This window comes from Cydia pomonella, chromosome 7 (genome assembly GCF_033807575.1).
Source record: "Cydia pomonella isolate Wapato2018A chromosome 7, ilCydPomo1, whole genome shotgun sequence".
Taxonomy (NCBI): domain Eukaryota; kingdom Metazoa; phylum Arthropoda; class Insecta; order Lepidoptera; family Tortricidae; genus Cydia; species Cydia pomonella.
The window spans coordinates 22,830,884-22,848,488 of record NC_084709.1 but is presented as its reverse complement, the minus strand read 5'-3'; the positions used below and the strand labels follow the sequence as shown (position 1 = coordinate 22,848,488).

General features: G+C 39.4%; 1 protein-coding gene across 1 annotated transcript in view; it reads right to left on the bottom strand.

The window, feature by feature from the left end:
* Nucleotides 1-15,333: 15,333 nt before the first annotated feature.
* LOC133520163 (popeye domain-containing protein 3-like) overlaps nt 15,334-17,605 on the bottom strand; it is a 32,257-nt gene continuing 29,985 nt past the window's right edge. Inside the window, exons 7-8 of the mRNA XM_061854533.1 lie at nt 17,038-17,335; nt 15,334-15,994 (exon numbers count right to left, since the gene is read on the bottom strand). Coding sequence (XP_061710517.1) covers nt 15,792-15,994; nt 17,038-17,335 — 501 coding nt within the window. The 3' untranslated portion in view covers nt 15,334-15,791. The remainder of the gene's footprint in view (nt 15,995-17,037; nt 17,336-17,605) is intronic.

The window sequence follows — 17,605 nt, the reverse complement described above, 5'->3', positions numbered from 1 at the left end:
TCTTTTTGGGCCCATTTTTGTACAACATTTAAATGCAAAACTAGACATCACTAAGCTATGCTGCTTTTAAGAATACTCTACGACACGCCCTTAAAAATATGACATACGATGATACAGAGAACTTACTAATAGTCGTAAAATGATTACTTACTCTACTTTAATCTTTAATAATAAAATAAGTTATTTTGTTAAGGTGATAAGATTATTTATTGTTTACTATTTATAATTATAATTAAGTGAATAATTACAAATCAATTAATATTGTCCTTTTCTGCCTGAAAAACAGGAACTCCTAGTTCATCATCATCATCATAAATTTAAGAGCTGCACTCTTGTCGGTGAAGCAATCTCCAGGCATGCTTTTCATTGGCCTCTTCCTTGACGGCCTGATACGACACGACGTTCACTTTCTCCTTCACTTGATCCATGTATGCCCTTCTTGGCTTTCCTCTATTTCTCCTTCCTTCTACTTTTCTTTCTATGATGGTCTTGATGAATTCGTCGTGTCGTAACAGGTGTCCCAACATGTTTCCTCTTCTACTTTCGATGGTTCTCAATAGGCACCGCTTTTCTCGAACTCTATTTAAGACCTCCTCGTTGGTTACTTTTTCTGTCCAGCTTATTTTCTCCATACGCCGCCAGCACCACATTTCAAAAGCTTCAAGGCGTTTTCTGTCTCGTTGAAGCATCGTCCACGTTTCGCTACCGTATAATCCTAGTTCAGGCATTTCTAAACTTTTCCTTATCCTAAATCCTTAGTCTTTAAGAGCGACCACTGTACAATACTTTTTTCAATAAATTATTTGTATTTGTATTGGCTTCTCTTGGCCTTCTCCCGGCCGGCCCTAGATTAGTCTCATCCAGAGGTCCCCGCGATCTAACGAATATCGTCCACCCAACGAGCTAACAGACACCAGGCGCTTTTTTCATCCAAAAGCCGTCAGAACCAATCCGTCAGAATTTTGGTCCACTTGCCATGAGTCTGCCTGGCAACATGTCCCGCTTTATTCCATTTAATCATGATAATGACGTCACCCACGTCTCACACCTTAGTGCGGCGTCGGATCTCGACGTTCCTCATTCGTTCTTGAAGTTTAATGCCGAGCATGCGAGTTATTCATAAATTGGAAAGCATAGCAGTGACGATTGAATGTATAAACTGCGTGGCGATTAGCGGCTGGCGTCGCGCCAGCGGCCTTGCGGCGTAGCCTCTGCGTCTCCGGCCCGCAAATAATACTAAGTTTTTAACGACGTTTCAAAAAGAAGGGGTTTCAATTTAACGAGATCTGCATTATTTTAGTTAATATTTATCCCAATTTCTCGGAGAAAATTCTTGTATCTAAAAAATCGCGTAACACTTCAGGAAGTTCTAATAAAAGTGAGTTCCCTTGAAATTATTAGAGAAGTAATTTAATTATTTATAGAGCACACCTTAGATTAAATATGCCAAAAAACCAGCCTATCCTATGTCATATTTTTGTATTTTTTTCTTATACAGATTTTTTAGGAGGCTTGTATCGTGTACTTTTTTAAATCTTGACCGTTAAGGGGCTAAATAATTTGTCACACACACAACTTTCCTCCCTCATACGCTCCGGCTGTGTAATAACAATAACCTGCCGAGGTTTTCAAAGGGTCTGCCGACACTGCCACACAGTAAAAGCCCTGAAATAACAGGAGTTCATAGAATTCCCATCAGGCAGACCATATGCTTGTTTGCCGCCGACGTGGTGTTATAAAAAACTGCATTGAATTCGCGCAATACTATAAATTATAATAAAAGTATGTTCTTTTGAAATAGGTCATTCAAATAGAGAAGTGGTTTAATAAACCGTTACAGCGACTGCATTAAATTCCCGCAACACGTCATAAGTTGTGAATGAATTGTACTCTGTGGACAGCCGCGTCAGCGCTGTGTTGAATTAGGTTGAAATTAAATACGTAATTTTACCCGAACATTATGCGCTTCGTGTTGGAAATTGTATAATGTTGTCGTCAAATGAAATTTAATGATTCTAATATTTCAATACTAATAAATACATGCAATCTTACAGATAACCTGTTAGAGTCCTCAATATGTTAGGAAGAAAGGCGTTAATACCAAACGTCTTTAAAATCTAAATCCGTTGATAATCAGTGGTCCCATCTGTCATTTTGACATTTTTGTAACAAAATTTAACAAGGGTATGCTAAGTTTCATACATAATTTGGTTAGGTATAGTGCATTTTTTAAAATATTTTAATCCCTTTTTTTGTATTTGTTATTATCTCTCCGACAAAGCATTAAATTTATGAAAACAAAATAAAATTCCCTCTTTTTGGGACTCCATTAAGAATTCGGCCTATACCACTGGAATGGCTCATTTCCTTAAGGCCGCGAACTGGACGCAAGCGGCGTGGTGGCCGCTGTCGTACAAAACAAGTTCAGAATGTAGATTTGAATCTGCGCCGCTTGCATTCAGTTCGCTGCCTAACAAATTTTAAAAGTTTAGTCCCATCCGGAATAAAGCATGAATAATTGGGGCTATATCCCTAGAACGGCTTATTTCCTTAAGGCCGCGAACTGGACGCAAGCGGCGTGGTGACCGCTGTCGTCCAAAACAGGTTCAGAATGTAAAAACTTGAATGCGCGCCACTTGCATCCAGTCCGCCGCCTAACAAATTTCAATAGTTTAGTCCCATCCAGAATAAAGCAAGAAGAATTCGGCCTATATCCCTAGAAAGGCTCATTTTCTTAAGGACTGGACGCAAGCGGCGAGCAGCAAATCAAGGCCATTCACACATTTGGTTAAGCGTAATGGTCTTTATTTGTCGCTCGCTGAGCCGCGCGCCGCTTACGTCCAGACCGCGACCAGAAACTTGACATGCTTGGCAACATACTAACATCACAAACACACACACACATACATGACTAACACATGAGACAAAAACATAACTAGACTACTAAAAAACCGTTCCTTATCCACCATTGGTTATAAATACCATTTCAAATCAACCAAGACTATTTTCACACCAGGAAGTAAACGCAAGTAATGCTGGTAGCCGGCCCTATCGATCTGGCAGGCGTTATTTAAAGCGCTTTGTTAGGTCCAGGCCATCAGATAACACGGAATGGTAAATCGCACGTAACTCAAGTGTTGGATAAGGAGGCATCGCACGTAAGCTGAGTAATTTACATTAAGTTACTGGGAATTAAAAGTTAGTTGTACTCGTAAAGTGTAAACCGTGACCATCAGCCGGTAAACACTTTTTTAATAACAAGTATAGATACTTGGCTAATGTATGGCTTGCCTGTTGTACGCGCTTGTAACTTCAGGGTGCCTAGCCAAAGTGATCATCGCTTGCGCTACGACAACAAAACACTTTGTGTTTCTCTATCACTCTACCATATTAGTACGACAGTGACAGTTGCGTTGCGTTCGCTACGGAGCGTAAACGAGACGAAACGAACGTCAGACCTATGTCTGACGTTCGTTTCTATACATAGGAACATCACGTGATCACTGATTACTTACTTGCTTACTCCTCTAGCGCAGCGATCCAAAGTGTGTCTTGGCCTCCATCACGACTGATCCCGGTCCTGTGCAGACTTGTGCGGTCTTGTGTGAGCTGTGTGTGTGTGTGTGTGTGTGTGTGTGTGTGTGTGTGTGTGTGTGTGTGTGTGTGTGTGTGTGTGTGTGTCGACCCGGATCCGGACCGTTATAGCATTAGGTCATCCTTTAGTTAGATCCTTTTTTACACATGGATAATTAGGATCGTGTCATTTTTGATGGGGTTAAATGCGTAAAGCTCCACGGTTTTGCGGTAGGTGAAATATTCAGATAAAAAAACGACTAACAAATGTCCATACCTACATCCACCCAGTCAGGAGGATAACAACATTATATATATTCATTACATAAAACGTAAACAAGCTTTAAATCAAGCAGGCTTCGTTGACCAAACCTTGGCCAGTGCAGGGTGATGCGATCATATCTCTATCCAAGCTTAGTAGTTTTGAGGTCACTACTTACAATAATGAGAGAGTGAGGGAGCTTTTACGACTGTTTTGTGTCGCCATAGTTAAATGTCTGACGGGTAAGTGCTTCACTTGGATTCTTAGTTCATTTGATATGCGGTGTTTGATAGTGGGAAATGGGCATAGAATATTCATTGGTTGCACTTTGCACCGATACCTTTTAAATATAAAAAGGAACTCTTTAGAGGATTGAACACAGAAGAACTAATAGCGAAAAGTTTTTAAATGCTGGCGAAAAAGTGAGACCTATTTATATGTTTTTTTTATATAATTGTATGCTATTTACTTATACTTATAATTTATTCATTCATTCTTTTAGCTTTCTCGTTGAGCTCTGGCAACCTTACTCACTCAAGTCATTTTAAAGTTTAAGTATATGCTATTAACTCTCGCATCGCTCTTTATTTTAAAGTTAAAGTAAATAATTTTTTAACGATTTATAACGAAATTTTGACAGTATAGGTATAGTATAGAATAGAATAGAATAGAAGAAGCTTTATTCAAAAACGCTAATTTTAAACTTAACTAATAGCACTGACATAATATCATTATCATTATAAAGCGTCACTGAAATGGTCTCCACTCAGCTTCATGTCAAGGAACCTTTAGGGACCCCGACGCTGGTCTTCCGTGGAATGGAAACCCTTCCGAGAGAGCGCAACTACAAGCTATACAAATTAAATAGAATACTACAAACTATAAAAAATATATATAATTGTTTGTAAATTTATTTGCAAGAGAGTTAAATTATTAAAACTATACCCACAATAAAACTGTAACAACTATTGATCTGTACAGTAACAGTCATACTTGACTTACTAATAAAATTAATAAAATAAGATAATATAGTACAAGACGGTTAGGTAGGTATACAACCTATAGAAACGTATCTAGTCAAAGACCACAAACAGCCCGCTCGGAAAGAGGTAAATTGGCTAAACACTATCATGATTGGCAAACTTTAGATCTAGGTTAGTGCATCGATTGCTATGTAGGGTGTAGGGATAACGTTTGCACACCTTAACGAGTTTGCTTTACTTCTGACCTGAATTCCGTGACGTGGTGCTAACTGCTAAGTAAATAAAATGTATCGGTACCTAAATAAGACAGGTCTGAACATTTGATAGCCTCGTATGGTCAAGGAATTGGATCTCTGCATCACTTCGTACTTATTAAAATTATTTGAAGCGAACTCACGAATTATCACTGCACCCACCTTGACATTTTTCTGTTTGGCCCTATGGTTGACTGGTGGAGAATGCCATGAGGCATTAAGTCCGCCATTTGTACCTGTTTTGATGTGCAATAAAGATTAAATAAATAAATAAATTATGCAAGTCGCGCGCTTAATCACTAGAGTCGGTGCATTCGGTGCTCCTGTTGAGAATCTTCAAAACGTCGATCGACTATGCTCTGAGTAGGTAACCCACTCAAAATAATTGTAGTACGTTCGAAGCTAACGGGAGCACGCACGCATGCACGCACTCACGCACGCACGCACGCACGCAAGCACGCACGCACTCACGCACGCACGCACGCAAGCACGCACGCACACACTCCCCGCACGCACGCACGCACGCACGCACGCACGCACGCACGCACGCACCCACACACGCACCCACGCACCCACCCACGCACGCACGCACGCACCCACGCACCCACCCACGCACGCACGCACGCACGCACGCGCGCACACACACACACACACACACACACACACACACACACACACACACAGCTGGCTTACGACAACGGTTGTAGTGGGAAGTATTCTTGGCGTGAGCGTGCCAGAGTTTAGCTTGCACGTCGTCGAAAACGTCCTTAAGGCACCCTAGGTTTTCGGCATAGATGTCGCGCGGTAGGAACAAAATCTCATCGCCTAAATTATTATCTAAGTAATGTGCAAAAAGCTGCCGTCAAAAGCCAGGTCCACAGTTGAAATATTGACTTTACGATATCTAGGTTTTTTACGGTAGGTAGGTTTTTACAAGCTTTTATTTAACTTTCCCCGTTAGTAGGTATCTTATGTTACGAGTATATAATGGCTCCTCTACACGATGGACCATCATAGTGGTCCACTAAGCTGGGCCAGCGTGTAGAGAGGGTAGTGGTGTCGGATGGCTTATGGCGCGCGGGATGGCGGTGGGATGGCCGCGGTGTCGGTTTTTCGTCCGCACATCAAAGGCAGTGGACCAGCGATGGCTGTCCGCATCTACACGTGGCCCATCCCTCAGTGCGTGCTCGAACGCGGTCGAGTGAGGACGTTCGTGCTGTGTATTATTTTGATTAAAAATGACGAGTATGTGGCCGCATCACGAAAGAATAAAGTTTTTAGAGTTATATCGGGGAGAAAGCGTAACATGGAACCCCAAACATAAAGACCAAAACTATAGAAATAAGGTAGCAGGATATTAAAAAAACAAGTTTTTATAACAAATAGTGCACGAATTAGTTAGAGGATTAGGAAAATTACTTATACATTACGCAGACATCTGTATATACAGTACATTCACAATTTAAATAAATAAATATACCAATAATAAAAGAAATTAATATTAGATACCTACATATCTAAATATACATACATAAATTATATATATATATATGCACAATATATACCAACACAGCGGCACATTAAGGAAGAGACAAGTAATGATTTTTAGTAAGGTTTCAAAGCTTTGAAGAGTTTATTGCACAAATTTAAATTGACTTAGGTGACAACCTGTGTGGCCTAGTGGGTAGTGACCCTGCCTATGAAGCCGATGGTCCCGGGTTCAAATCCTGGTAAGGACATTTATTCGTGTGATGAGCATGGATATTCGTTCCGGAGTCATGGATGTCTTCTATGTATTTAAGTATTTTTTTTAGTTCTATGTGTTTAGAGCTCAACGAAGGGGGGGTGGGGTTAGGGTCGGCAACGCGCATGTAACTCCTCTGGAGTTGCAGGTGTACATAGGCTACAGAGACTGCTTACCATCAGGCAGGCCGTATGCTTGTTTGCCACCGACGTAGTATAAAAAAAAAAATGTATATAATATGTATATCGTTGTCTAAGTACCCACAACACAAGCCTTATTGCGCTTTCCGTGGGACTTAGTCAATTTGTATAATACTGTCCCATAATAACTATAATAAGTAGTTTATTTATTTATTGCGATGGATAGATAACATCCACCGTAATCTTCTACGTCATTTCTTTTTAATTACTTTATTATTGTGCAGATTAAGAAAAGGTTGGTACGTGGCGTATAAATAAATTGCTGCAGCGGCTAATGCTCCCACGTCCATCTTGGAAGACGAATAGATCGCAACTGAATGTCGCCATCGTGTAGTGGCGTGTCAGCCATCGCATGGCCATCTCGCTGGGCCAGCGCTGGGCCATCGTGAAGAGGAGCCATTAGTTGGTGTGCAACAAGTCTTGGAAGCTAAATTTGATCCATTTCCCGATTTCCGATTGAGCTGAAATTTTGCATACATATGTAAATCGGGTGACAATGCAATATTATGATGACATGGAGCTGATCTGATGATGGATACAGGCGGTAGCCATGAGAACTCTGTGATAAAACAACGGAAATGAATTGTGTCTGAGGTTCTTAGAATTATCTCAAAAAATATTAGTTGCTTGTGGAAAGAAAAGTACAGTCCGCGATAAAAGTTTGTACCAAAAATGATTTTTTTGCCAAAAACTTTTCTACAAAATTGATCTCACGGTTTTATTAAACAAATTCTTACGAGTACGTACCTATTGTTTACAAAACTCATCGTTTAGTGTAAAATACAACGACATACCTCAGTATTTTGTAATTTGAGCATTACTAATAGTATTGCAAAATGATGTAGGATTATTTGTTATAGTGAGATTAGAATTAGAGTAAGTATGTTTTACGTGAATATTTTCCAAGCGAACGATTAAGAGGAATTCCTAGTTGCGATTTTTCCATACAAACGCTCTCGACTGATTCCTCCCTGGATTTTTAACCTAGAGCAGTGATTTTTTCAAATAAGATCAATATCATCAATATCTGTGCCGCTATGTTTTGCTTTTTTGGATTATTTTATTTTGACGAAAGATACAGCGCCTCGAAAATCGCAAAAACGGCTAAATTAAATTGGCAGTAAAAAAAGGCACAGTATACAAATATGACAAAAAATATCCAAAAAATCAAAACATAGCGGCATAGATTATTTCTTCCTCTTGCAATTTCCAAAATTTCATAATGATTAGTTGCGTTTTGGAGGAGGAAACAGTCGAGAGCGAAACCTCGATTTTTGAGTTTTTTTGCGAGTGAATTTCGGTCCGAGCTGCAGTTGTCCTTATCGCACGAATTGGAGGCGGAGACAGTTTCTAAATATACGTACACAGAAGGAATAGTGATGGGCATAACATCCTTATTAGGGATTGCAGAACCGGTACTGTTTTAAAGAACCGGGATTTCCCGGTACTTTCGGAACTGATCTAATTATTTCATTATTTTAAATAAAACGACAGCATTTTGCGATTTGACCACCTTTCGTATTATAATTTAATAATCACATTTTCTTTTATTACGTAGTAGGCAAGTTTTTTTAGAATTATAGTATTTTACATTGCTCACACTTGTGCGTCACAAGTAAAAGATAACTACTTTGATGTTTGCCACTAGATAGCACATTTAATGAAATTACATTGACAAGGGGATTTATATATAAGTATCGCAGTCGTATTGTATAATCCGCCGTATTACATTACGGCTAGCCGATATCAAAATAAGGGCCATTTTGAAATGCGGCGGTTCAACGATTAAGGTATGTTGGGTAAATACCGGATGCGGGTGAAGAACGTAGGACATTCATTTCCCCCTAATTTGGCTTTATTTTTTAATGTTGGCAACATTGTGTAAGACGCCATTTCATTGCGCCTCGACTGTCAGTGTCCCCGCGTCGCTCAGGGAGTCGGGCTTGTGCTATATGCAATCACAGAGAGCAAGGTAAATTTCGCGAATTCTTCCTTCTATCCGATCTACGCTCTGTAATTTATTTTGCGTATTATGATGAAACATCGTTTTTGTAATTGTGTTAACAGACCTAGCACTGCTGTAGACCGATATTCGATCTTGACCCTTCCAGACCAGACCAACCAGAAACAATCAGATCTTTACCTATTTAAAAAACAGCAGTGATTATCAAACTTTAAATTTTCTTCAATTTACCTACTGACCTTAATTATCACATTTATTGTTTTCTTGATCACACTTTCGTACCATTATTTTTATTCAGTACCACTACCAGCGCGACGGTTACTGACAAAGTAATTTTTTTAATTTCCGAAACCCAAAGGTTGCCTTTTAGCGATAAGACCGCATGTTGTTTACATGTGCTTATGTGTATGTTTTCTTTTGTATTGTTTTCTTTTATTGAGGTGTGCAATAAAGAGTATTTATATTGTATAGGGATGATGATTGATGATACATGTTGAAACTTATAACAAAATCGAGTAAAATAGATAGCAAATGAGCAATTTTTCGCAATAAAGTATCTACACATACGGATGCATATGTAGATGTGCACGCATACATACATTGCTAGTTTCGGATACAAAATAGAGATAGGGCTTCGAAATTAGTTTCCTTAAAATGCTTCAAGAGGGCTCTCTTTTCCTATAATTTACTTTACTCTTTACATACGATCCTTACATTTTATCAAAAAAAAAAGATTGTATATCAACTATATATATCAGGGTTAAGATCGGATACAAAAGGGTAGACACCGGACCTATTTCTTTGTGATACCTTATTCTCTTTCCATTAAAAGCAACTTTTTTTCACCATCCAATGTTCTCCCTTGATGGCAAAACACTCGTTACCCTAAAAAAAAGTATGTCTCATCTTTACACAGGTACAAAACTAAAACCGTTCTATATTGAAGATTACCAAAATTCAGGCCGAATCTACGGTTATTATTTAACGATTCGCTACGTACTTCAAGAATCTGTCACGTGTTGAGATCTCGAAAAAACATTTTTTCACGAGTTCTCTCAATTGGTCCCAAAATTGTCCGGCATTATCCCAACATACTTTACCCAGATTGTCATTGCGATACGTTCTTCAATAAGGCGGCCCAAGTTTAGCCTCATCGTACTACAAGTTAAATAGATTGTAGTTTAACCATAGGTATATTTATACCTACTTACAAAATTTCACAACACACCATGATCACTCCCAACTTACTGATACGGATAGTACAGTCAAGTGTAAAAATATGGGTGTACACATCTTACTCAAAAATATGTCCCATAGCATCTTATTCCAGTGTAATAAGAGCGTAGTACCATATTTATGAGACGATTCTTTCGATACATATTTTTGCACTTGACTGTACGACGACAACCGAAGCTGAGACATCATTCTTTTTTGCAGTTTTTACCTATATGGTAATTAATATCAATCAATCAATCAATCATTTATTATTTCGTCATCATAGGTGTAAAATACATTTAGTACAGGTGATAGGGTGTTTGGTATTAGGGTGTAATAGATACAGTATAATATATATAAAAATGAAAAACAATATTACGTGGTAACAACAAAAAAACAACTTGCGTCGGGCAGCGCAGAATAAATTCCGTCTGGCTCGCGGGCGATGTCGACGGAACGGCGCGCAATGAGAATGAGAATGAGATAGCTCCGGCTCCCGCCCACCGCAGCGCGACAGAAACATAGCTTCAAAAATTCGAGATTTGAAAAGTTGCTCAGCTAGGAATTGCTCTTAACAAGTGCATGCCAAACTTCACCTATCAGGCGCAGCTGCGTCAATACAGTTAATTACTTACCGATCGGGCCAACTTCGAAGGCCAAATGGGACCAAAAAGCGCCGTCGAGATGGGCTTCATTTGGCGTGCATCTGGTTGGCGGGGCCGCCTGGCAACGCGGCCGCGGAGCCGCGCCAAACGACATCAGTTTGTGTTTAATTTGACAGCTGGATTAGGAGGGATTTGGATTTATCCGTGGTGAGCTGATCATTCTGATATTCTTACGTCAAATTATCTCTGGATGTTAGTTAAACAGCCTATACATTTGTCGGAATCTGTAGATGATATACAAAGCAAACCACGGCTTCGCCGGCTGATACAAATAAAGAAATATTAATACAAAAGAATAGACCGGCCAAGAGCATGTCGGGCCATGCTCAGAGTTGGGTTCCGTAGTTACTCTTCTGTCACAATAAGCTAAACTGGAGCTTAAAGTATAGTAGATTGTTAACCAAGGGATATACTGTGGATGTACGTCTTTTTACTATGAAGGGGAAACTTTTTGCTTTAACTCAAAAACAGCTAAATGTATTATGTCCGCTATAGTTTTCATTTAATGTCTTTCTTAAGCTCTACTTGCACGATTTTTTTCATATTTTTTTTGACCTACGGTTCAAAAGTTAGATTTTTTTTCTTTCGGAGTAATTATCTCCGAATAATTCACTTTATCAAAAAGTGTTTGTTGAAGACACCTATTAGTTTTGAAAGACCTTTCCAATGATATCCCACACTGTAGGGTTGAAGCAAAAAAAATACACCCCCACTTTACCCTAAAAAAAAATTTGATTTTATTGTACGACTTTGTCGGCTTTATTGATTTATACATGCATGCCAAATTTCAGCTTTCTAGCACTAACGACCACGGAGCAAAGCCTCGGACAGACAGACAGACATTTTCGTGTTATTGACTAAACCACAAGAAAGTTTGGCCCCGATACAAGCCGAGAACGAGTGTGTAAATTATTATTATTTGGAGCCTGTCATATCCCGCTGCTGACCAAAGGCCTCCCCCCAATCTCTCCACTGATCTCTACTCAGTACTGCAACTTTTTGGGCAGGATAAAAATAACTTTTTCACCACACCAACTGGTAAAGGTCCTCTTCATTGTTCAAAAACGAATGAGAAAGTTGTATTTTATCCACATGTGGGGAAAAGTAATCAGATGCAAATTTTGAGTTGTTTCCTTATGTTAGCTAGTAGAATTGACTTTTAAATGATGATTTTGAATGATTATTTTTTTTTATTAAGTACGTTCATTTGGATTGATTTCATTTGAATTTTTTGGTATTTCATAGTAGTTTCCTCGTGTGGGTGTGGTGAACATTTTTGTGTTTCACTCGGAGGCAAAGTTTGTTTAGCCCTCGTGCATTGAAACCGGTTCAATTTAGGAATCTTTCGCTTGCTCGGGTATCAATATTAGCACGAGCGGTTAAACAACAACTTTGCCCGCTTGTAAAACAAATAAATATTTATTCTGTGTTTATAATCTTTAAATCCTGCTACCCTAAGGTTGCCTGGAAGAGATCACTTTACAGCGATACAACCGCCTGTTACTAATTAATACCTATATCAATATTTTAAATCTGTTGAAATTATTTTATTTCGTGGTGCAATAAATAATATTTACATATTTACTTAATCTGCACATGTAAATTTATTTGGTTTGTTTAATAATAATAATTAAAGCTATACGAATTACGTAAAACTCAGCAGTATTAATCAGACTCATTTCCATTATCGGCTCAACTCAATCAAGATTAATTTACTTCATTGGATAAATGTGTAAATCATTACCATCATGGCTTCCACAACCCACAGGCGAGTACGTAAACACTGTTTTGCGTATAAGTAAATAGGTAATATATATAGTTGCATACCTATAGTCAGAGGCGTAGTGTGAACTAATCTACCCGAGGGCGAAGCCACGACTACGAGGCCCTTTTCTTTCAATCTGTATTCTCAAGATAATATAAAGGGTTGGCTTCCGCGAGGCCCCTTTGAGTGCATGGCCATGGACGAGATCCCACTTTGCCCACGCCTAGCTACGCCACTGCCTGCTCTTGGACCCACTACAAACTTGAAATACAGACCAATTCGAGCTTTAGTTATTAAATCTCATTCCAATATGTTACTGATCTTGTCAGTGTATGTATGTCAACCTTTAAGATGTTTTTGGTTAAAGGTTGACATAATGCGCAATTCAGCAGGTCCTCTAAAGAAGATTGGAACCATCTCATATTGGAATGATGTCAGATCCATGTTACCTGATAGTAACTGAAAAAGTTAAAGTGAAGTTAAAGTGAAGTTTTGGACCCGGGTACGTCCTTAAACTACGTCCAAAAGAGAGGTATGGGCATTGTGAATGTCATCTCGCTTTTTGTGGTAGGGCACAGCCAGTGGATGTCATTCCAGATCTAGAGCAGAGCCCAACTGGGGAAGTACCTCCACCTTACAGAAAACAGCAGCCAAATAACACTAGACCCTACTCATAGTGCTGTGTTCCTGCCGGTGAGTAAGGTTGCCAGAGCTCAACTAGGGGGGGCGGGTTTAGGGTCGGCAACGCGCATGTAACTCCTCTGGAGTTGCAGGCGTACATAGGCTACGGAGACTGCTTACCATCAGGCGGGCCGTATGCTTGTTTGCCACCCACGTAGTATAAAAAAAAAAAAGAAAAAAAAAGTTATACCATAACATCATCGGATATCAATCCTTATATTAATGAGCGATGGTATTTACATTCGACCCATGCTCATGTACGCAGTAGGTACCTAAGTATTACAATTAGGTAAATGCGCTGTATTAATCCACAGTTGATTGCTCTATCAATCATTTTCGCTACAATATATTCCCGCTGGGGTTTTCCTTTTAGGCGAACCTTTTATCCTCTTTCCGACTATTAATATATCAAGAATGAGCTAAATATAAAAGGCAACTTATGGAGTTCATGAATAAACAACACAAATCGTAATTTAAACCATTTATTTATTTCTAAGAATACAGATTCATTTCTTACACTTAAAATAAGTATTTTTCAAGAAATTTCAAGCATAGCAAGACTTCAATAGGGGACTTTTTTTTCACGACAGAAGTTGGGAACCCTTGCCCTAATTTTACCTTTAGCAAGAATTCTAATTACTGAAATATGTCCAAGCGAGGTTAAAATTAGGTACGCAAGGACTCAGTATTTGATGTCAATACACATACTAGATTATGTCTCAAAATCACAAGTGAAGGGTGACCTCTCACATTAGGACTCAACTCAGATTTTCAGACTCCAGTCATTACGTCTTGAATTATTTTAAACTTGTTAAAGACTTATGAAGAAACTCGAGTACTTTCTAGAGAAGACTAGATTATTGGAACAAAACGACGACACATTGTTTTTACTCTTATTCCAATCTTCAAAATAACCCAAGACTCAAAAGACTGAAGTACCTTCCTATTTTCGGGCAGTCTCGTAAATTGAGTCTAGTTCCTACCAAAAGCTCGTGTCTCAAACGAATATCATTGTGCAGCACGAACTGTTGGATCGAGATGACTTATCATAACACACTAATGATATTAGTCGAATACCGTTCGAGTAACTGTTTCCAAGTCTAGTCATTGCGGATCACGCTAAACTGGTTCTACACATGCAAACACTCGGCCACGCTTGGTAGCCGGGGATTCAGACTCAGGAATTTACTGCGTTAAGTTTTGGCGTAGCGCCATCCTAACTCCGCGCTTCCGGCAAAGCTTAGACCGAAACTATTTTAATAGAAATAAATAAAAATTGGAAAACTTACAAGATGTTATTGTCTACTGTAAAATTATGTTTGGAACATTGATGGAAGTAACTAATGAAGTTGGAAGCAAACTGTGCCTTTACCTGGATACAGGCTGTGATATCATTGAATGACTAGATGATATTGAAAAAATTTGACCCTCAAAAAGACCAAAGAAAATATAAAAAGGCACGCTCATCATTCAAACAAATACGTTAACTAACTAGTATATCAATCATCAGTAACAGTAGTAGAGAAATGAATAAATAAGGAAGGGAAGAGACAAGATTTACAAGTGGAAGTACTATCAAAGGAAGACTAGTCGCTGTTGTAGTTGGAGAGTTTCCGGGCAGCTTTCAGCAATTGAGAAAATTATTATTTATACGTGTATTATTACTCGAATAGAAGCACGTCATGTCTCGTATGTTTTTTGAGGATATTCGACTAGGAGCACCGACTGCACCGCCTTTACTGATCGAGCGCACTGCCTTGGATCGCACGGGTGCTTGCGATAGGCAGCAGCGGCAACGTCGTCACCGCAAGGACGGATCGACCCTCTTTATCCTCAAAAACGGATCTAAACATGTTGAGCGTTTAATCGACCGGTTTAAAATTATTTTAATAACCACATAAATTATTGACGTAGGAAGGGTTTACATGAAAATAACACAAAACAAGGCAGACTAGTGTCTCAAGTCGTCATCCGTCACAACTGCCTCACAACTGTGATATTTGGACAACCTTCAGTTACTGACAGGCCGTCAGATGATGCCATAGAGTATTTATGTTCAGTTATAGGCATCATGTGAGAGCAGCAGATAAATTAATGACTAAAGGGAAGACGAGTGTCTCAATTCATCATCAGTTTCATCAGCAATGGTACTTGGAAGATGTGTCTCGATAATTTTCAGAAATTGAGGGGTTATCAAAGGAGCTCGCAGGGGGGCCGTGTCCAACTAGGGACATCAGTGACTTTAGCAAAAATAATAATATCAAAGCCTTCCTTAGATTTATAAGGAAGTAAAATCAAACAAGGAAGACTAATGTCTCAACTCATCATCAGTTTCCACAGCTCCACAGCTGTGGTATTCGGAGGTAATTTTTGGACAGATTTCTGGAAAAGAGAAGTCATCAGATGATGCTGCGAGGCTTCGCTATCCGCTAGAGGCATCAGTGATTATAGCACAAAAAATTATGGCAAAAAAATGGAAAGTAGGACTAGTGTCTCAATTCATCATCAGTTTCCACAGCCTCACAACTATGGTACTTCGAGGAAGTGTCTGGACAGCTTTCAGCAACTGACAGGTCATCAGACGATGCCGCGGGCGCCTCGTGCTCTGCTAGGGGCATTAGTTCTTCATCGCCGGAGTACTCGGAGCCGTCGCGCCGGGTGTCGGCGCGGTCGTTGCGGATCCAGCAGGCTGGGGGGAGAGATAGGATGATAAAAAGGTGACATTACCATACTTAGGTTTAGGGTAATTATGGAAATAGAGGAAAATACTCGCTACTACAATTTTTACCACGTCAGTGGCAAACAAGCATATGGTCCATCTGATAGTAAGCGATCCCCGTGACCTATGGACGCCAACAACTCCGGGGGTGTTTAGTACATGCACGATACCTACTCAGTTATCATGCACACAATGAAGCTATTAACTATTGTCCACAGGAGTGCCAACTTTTGTTAACAGATTTGTGTGACTCATATATTATCTGCAAAATAACCATTCTAATATTGCAAACGTTTCTCAAGATTTTAATTTTTAATGCCTGTTTTTGTCCTCGTTCACCGGATTTTGTAATAAAACTGCAATTAATGCACATAAACATGGAACCAAAATACAAACTTCTGCGAAAATGGCCTCACAGCGGAAACGTCCTTGCATATTCAAGTTATGATTTACGGTAGCGCGAACTTGGTAAATAAATTGGTTTCTACGGCGGCATGGTTGGACCGTGCCCGATGGAGGTTTACCACCTTTTAGAACAACTACAACTCCAGTACAACTTTATATAACTCGTTAGTTCATATTTTCACGAGCGTCCAGGGGATTGGAGAGCGTTATTCAGGCACCTTGTGCATTATGCAGGTACACTTCACAATAATTCCAAGAAATTATAGAGGAAGCCCGCTTGCCCTGCTTCCCGCTCCCTCAGCTCGAGAATGTACTGATCCTTCACAGTATGATCAAATACGAAGGTTAGTTCGGTCCTTTAAGAATGTGCAGTAAACAATACTGCACTGGAATATACTCGGCAACCGGATATCCAGATGTGAGCCTCTTACTTACTTAGTGCTGTGATGCCACGACGTAGATCTTGACCTCCGACAACGCCATGCTTCTCTGTCCAAAGCCGTTTCTGTCCAGTCGACGCCGCAAAGTTCGCTAAGGTCTTTTTTCACAACACACAATTTATAACTTACTTGGTCTTTTCAATTCTCTTGGTCAATTTTATAACTTACTTGGTTTTTTCTCCGGTGGCACTGGTTGAACTGTGGTCGGTGGAGGTGGCCGATTTACCGCTTTAAACCTTCTAGGACTTCTAGCCAAAGCGTGGGATATACTTGGTAACCGTATATCCAGATGTGAGCCTCTATCTGTCACAATTTTATTATTCATTGCGTATAACTTCGTTGTTATGTCCCGAGCTATAAGGGTTGTTATGACGGAAGCTAGGTATGGCTCTTTTACGAAGAGGTATTCTAGGGAACTGCGTTGCCAGTAGACGTAGCGGCAGGAGGATGCGGCTACAATGGATACCTGGATAAAGAAACAATATTTTATTTAAATACTTGTACTTTTGACGAACGTTAAATATAAAGAACTGTAAAAATTTCATACGAGCAAATTTTAACGAAGTATTAAGTATTGATGTGGACAGGATGGTTTCGTAAAGACCAGAGTCAAATTTTAGTAGTAGGAATCATAAGACTTGGACTTTTGGGTATGTGTCCATAAACATTCTATGCCTTCTTGTGAATAATTTTGTAATTACAATATACAATAAAAAAAAAACCCTTTACGATATTC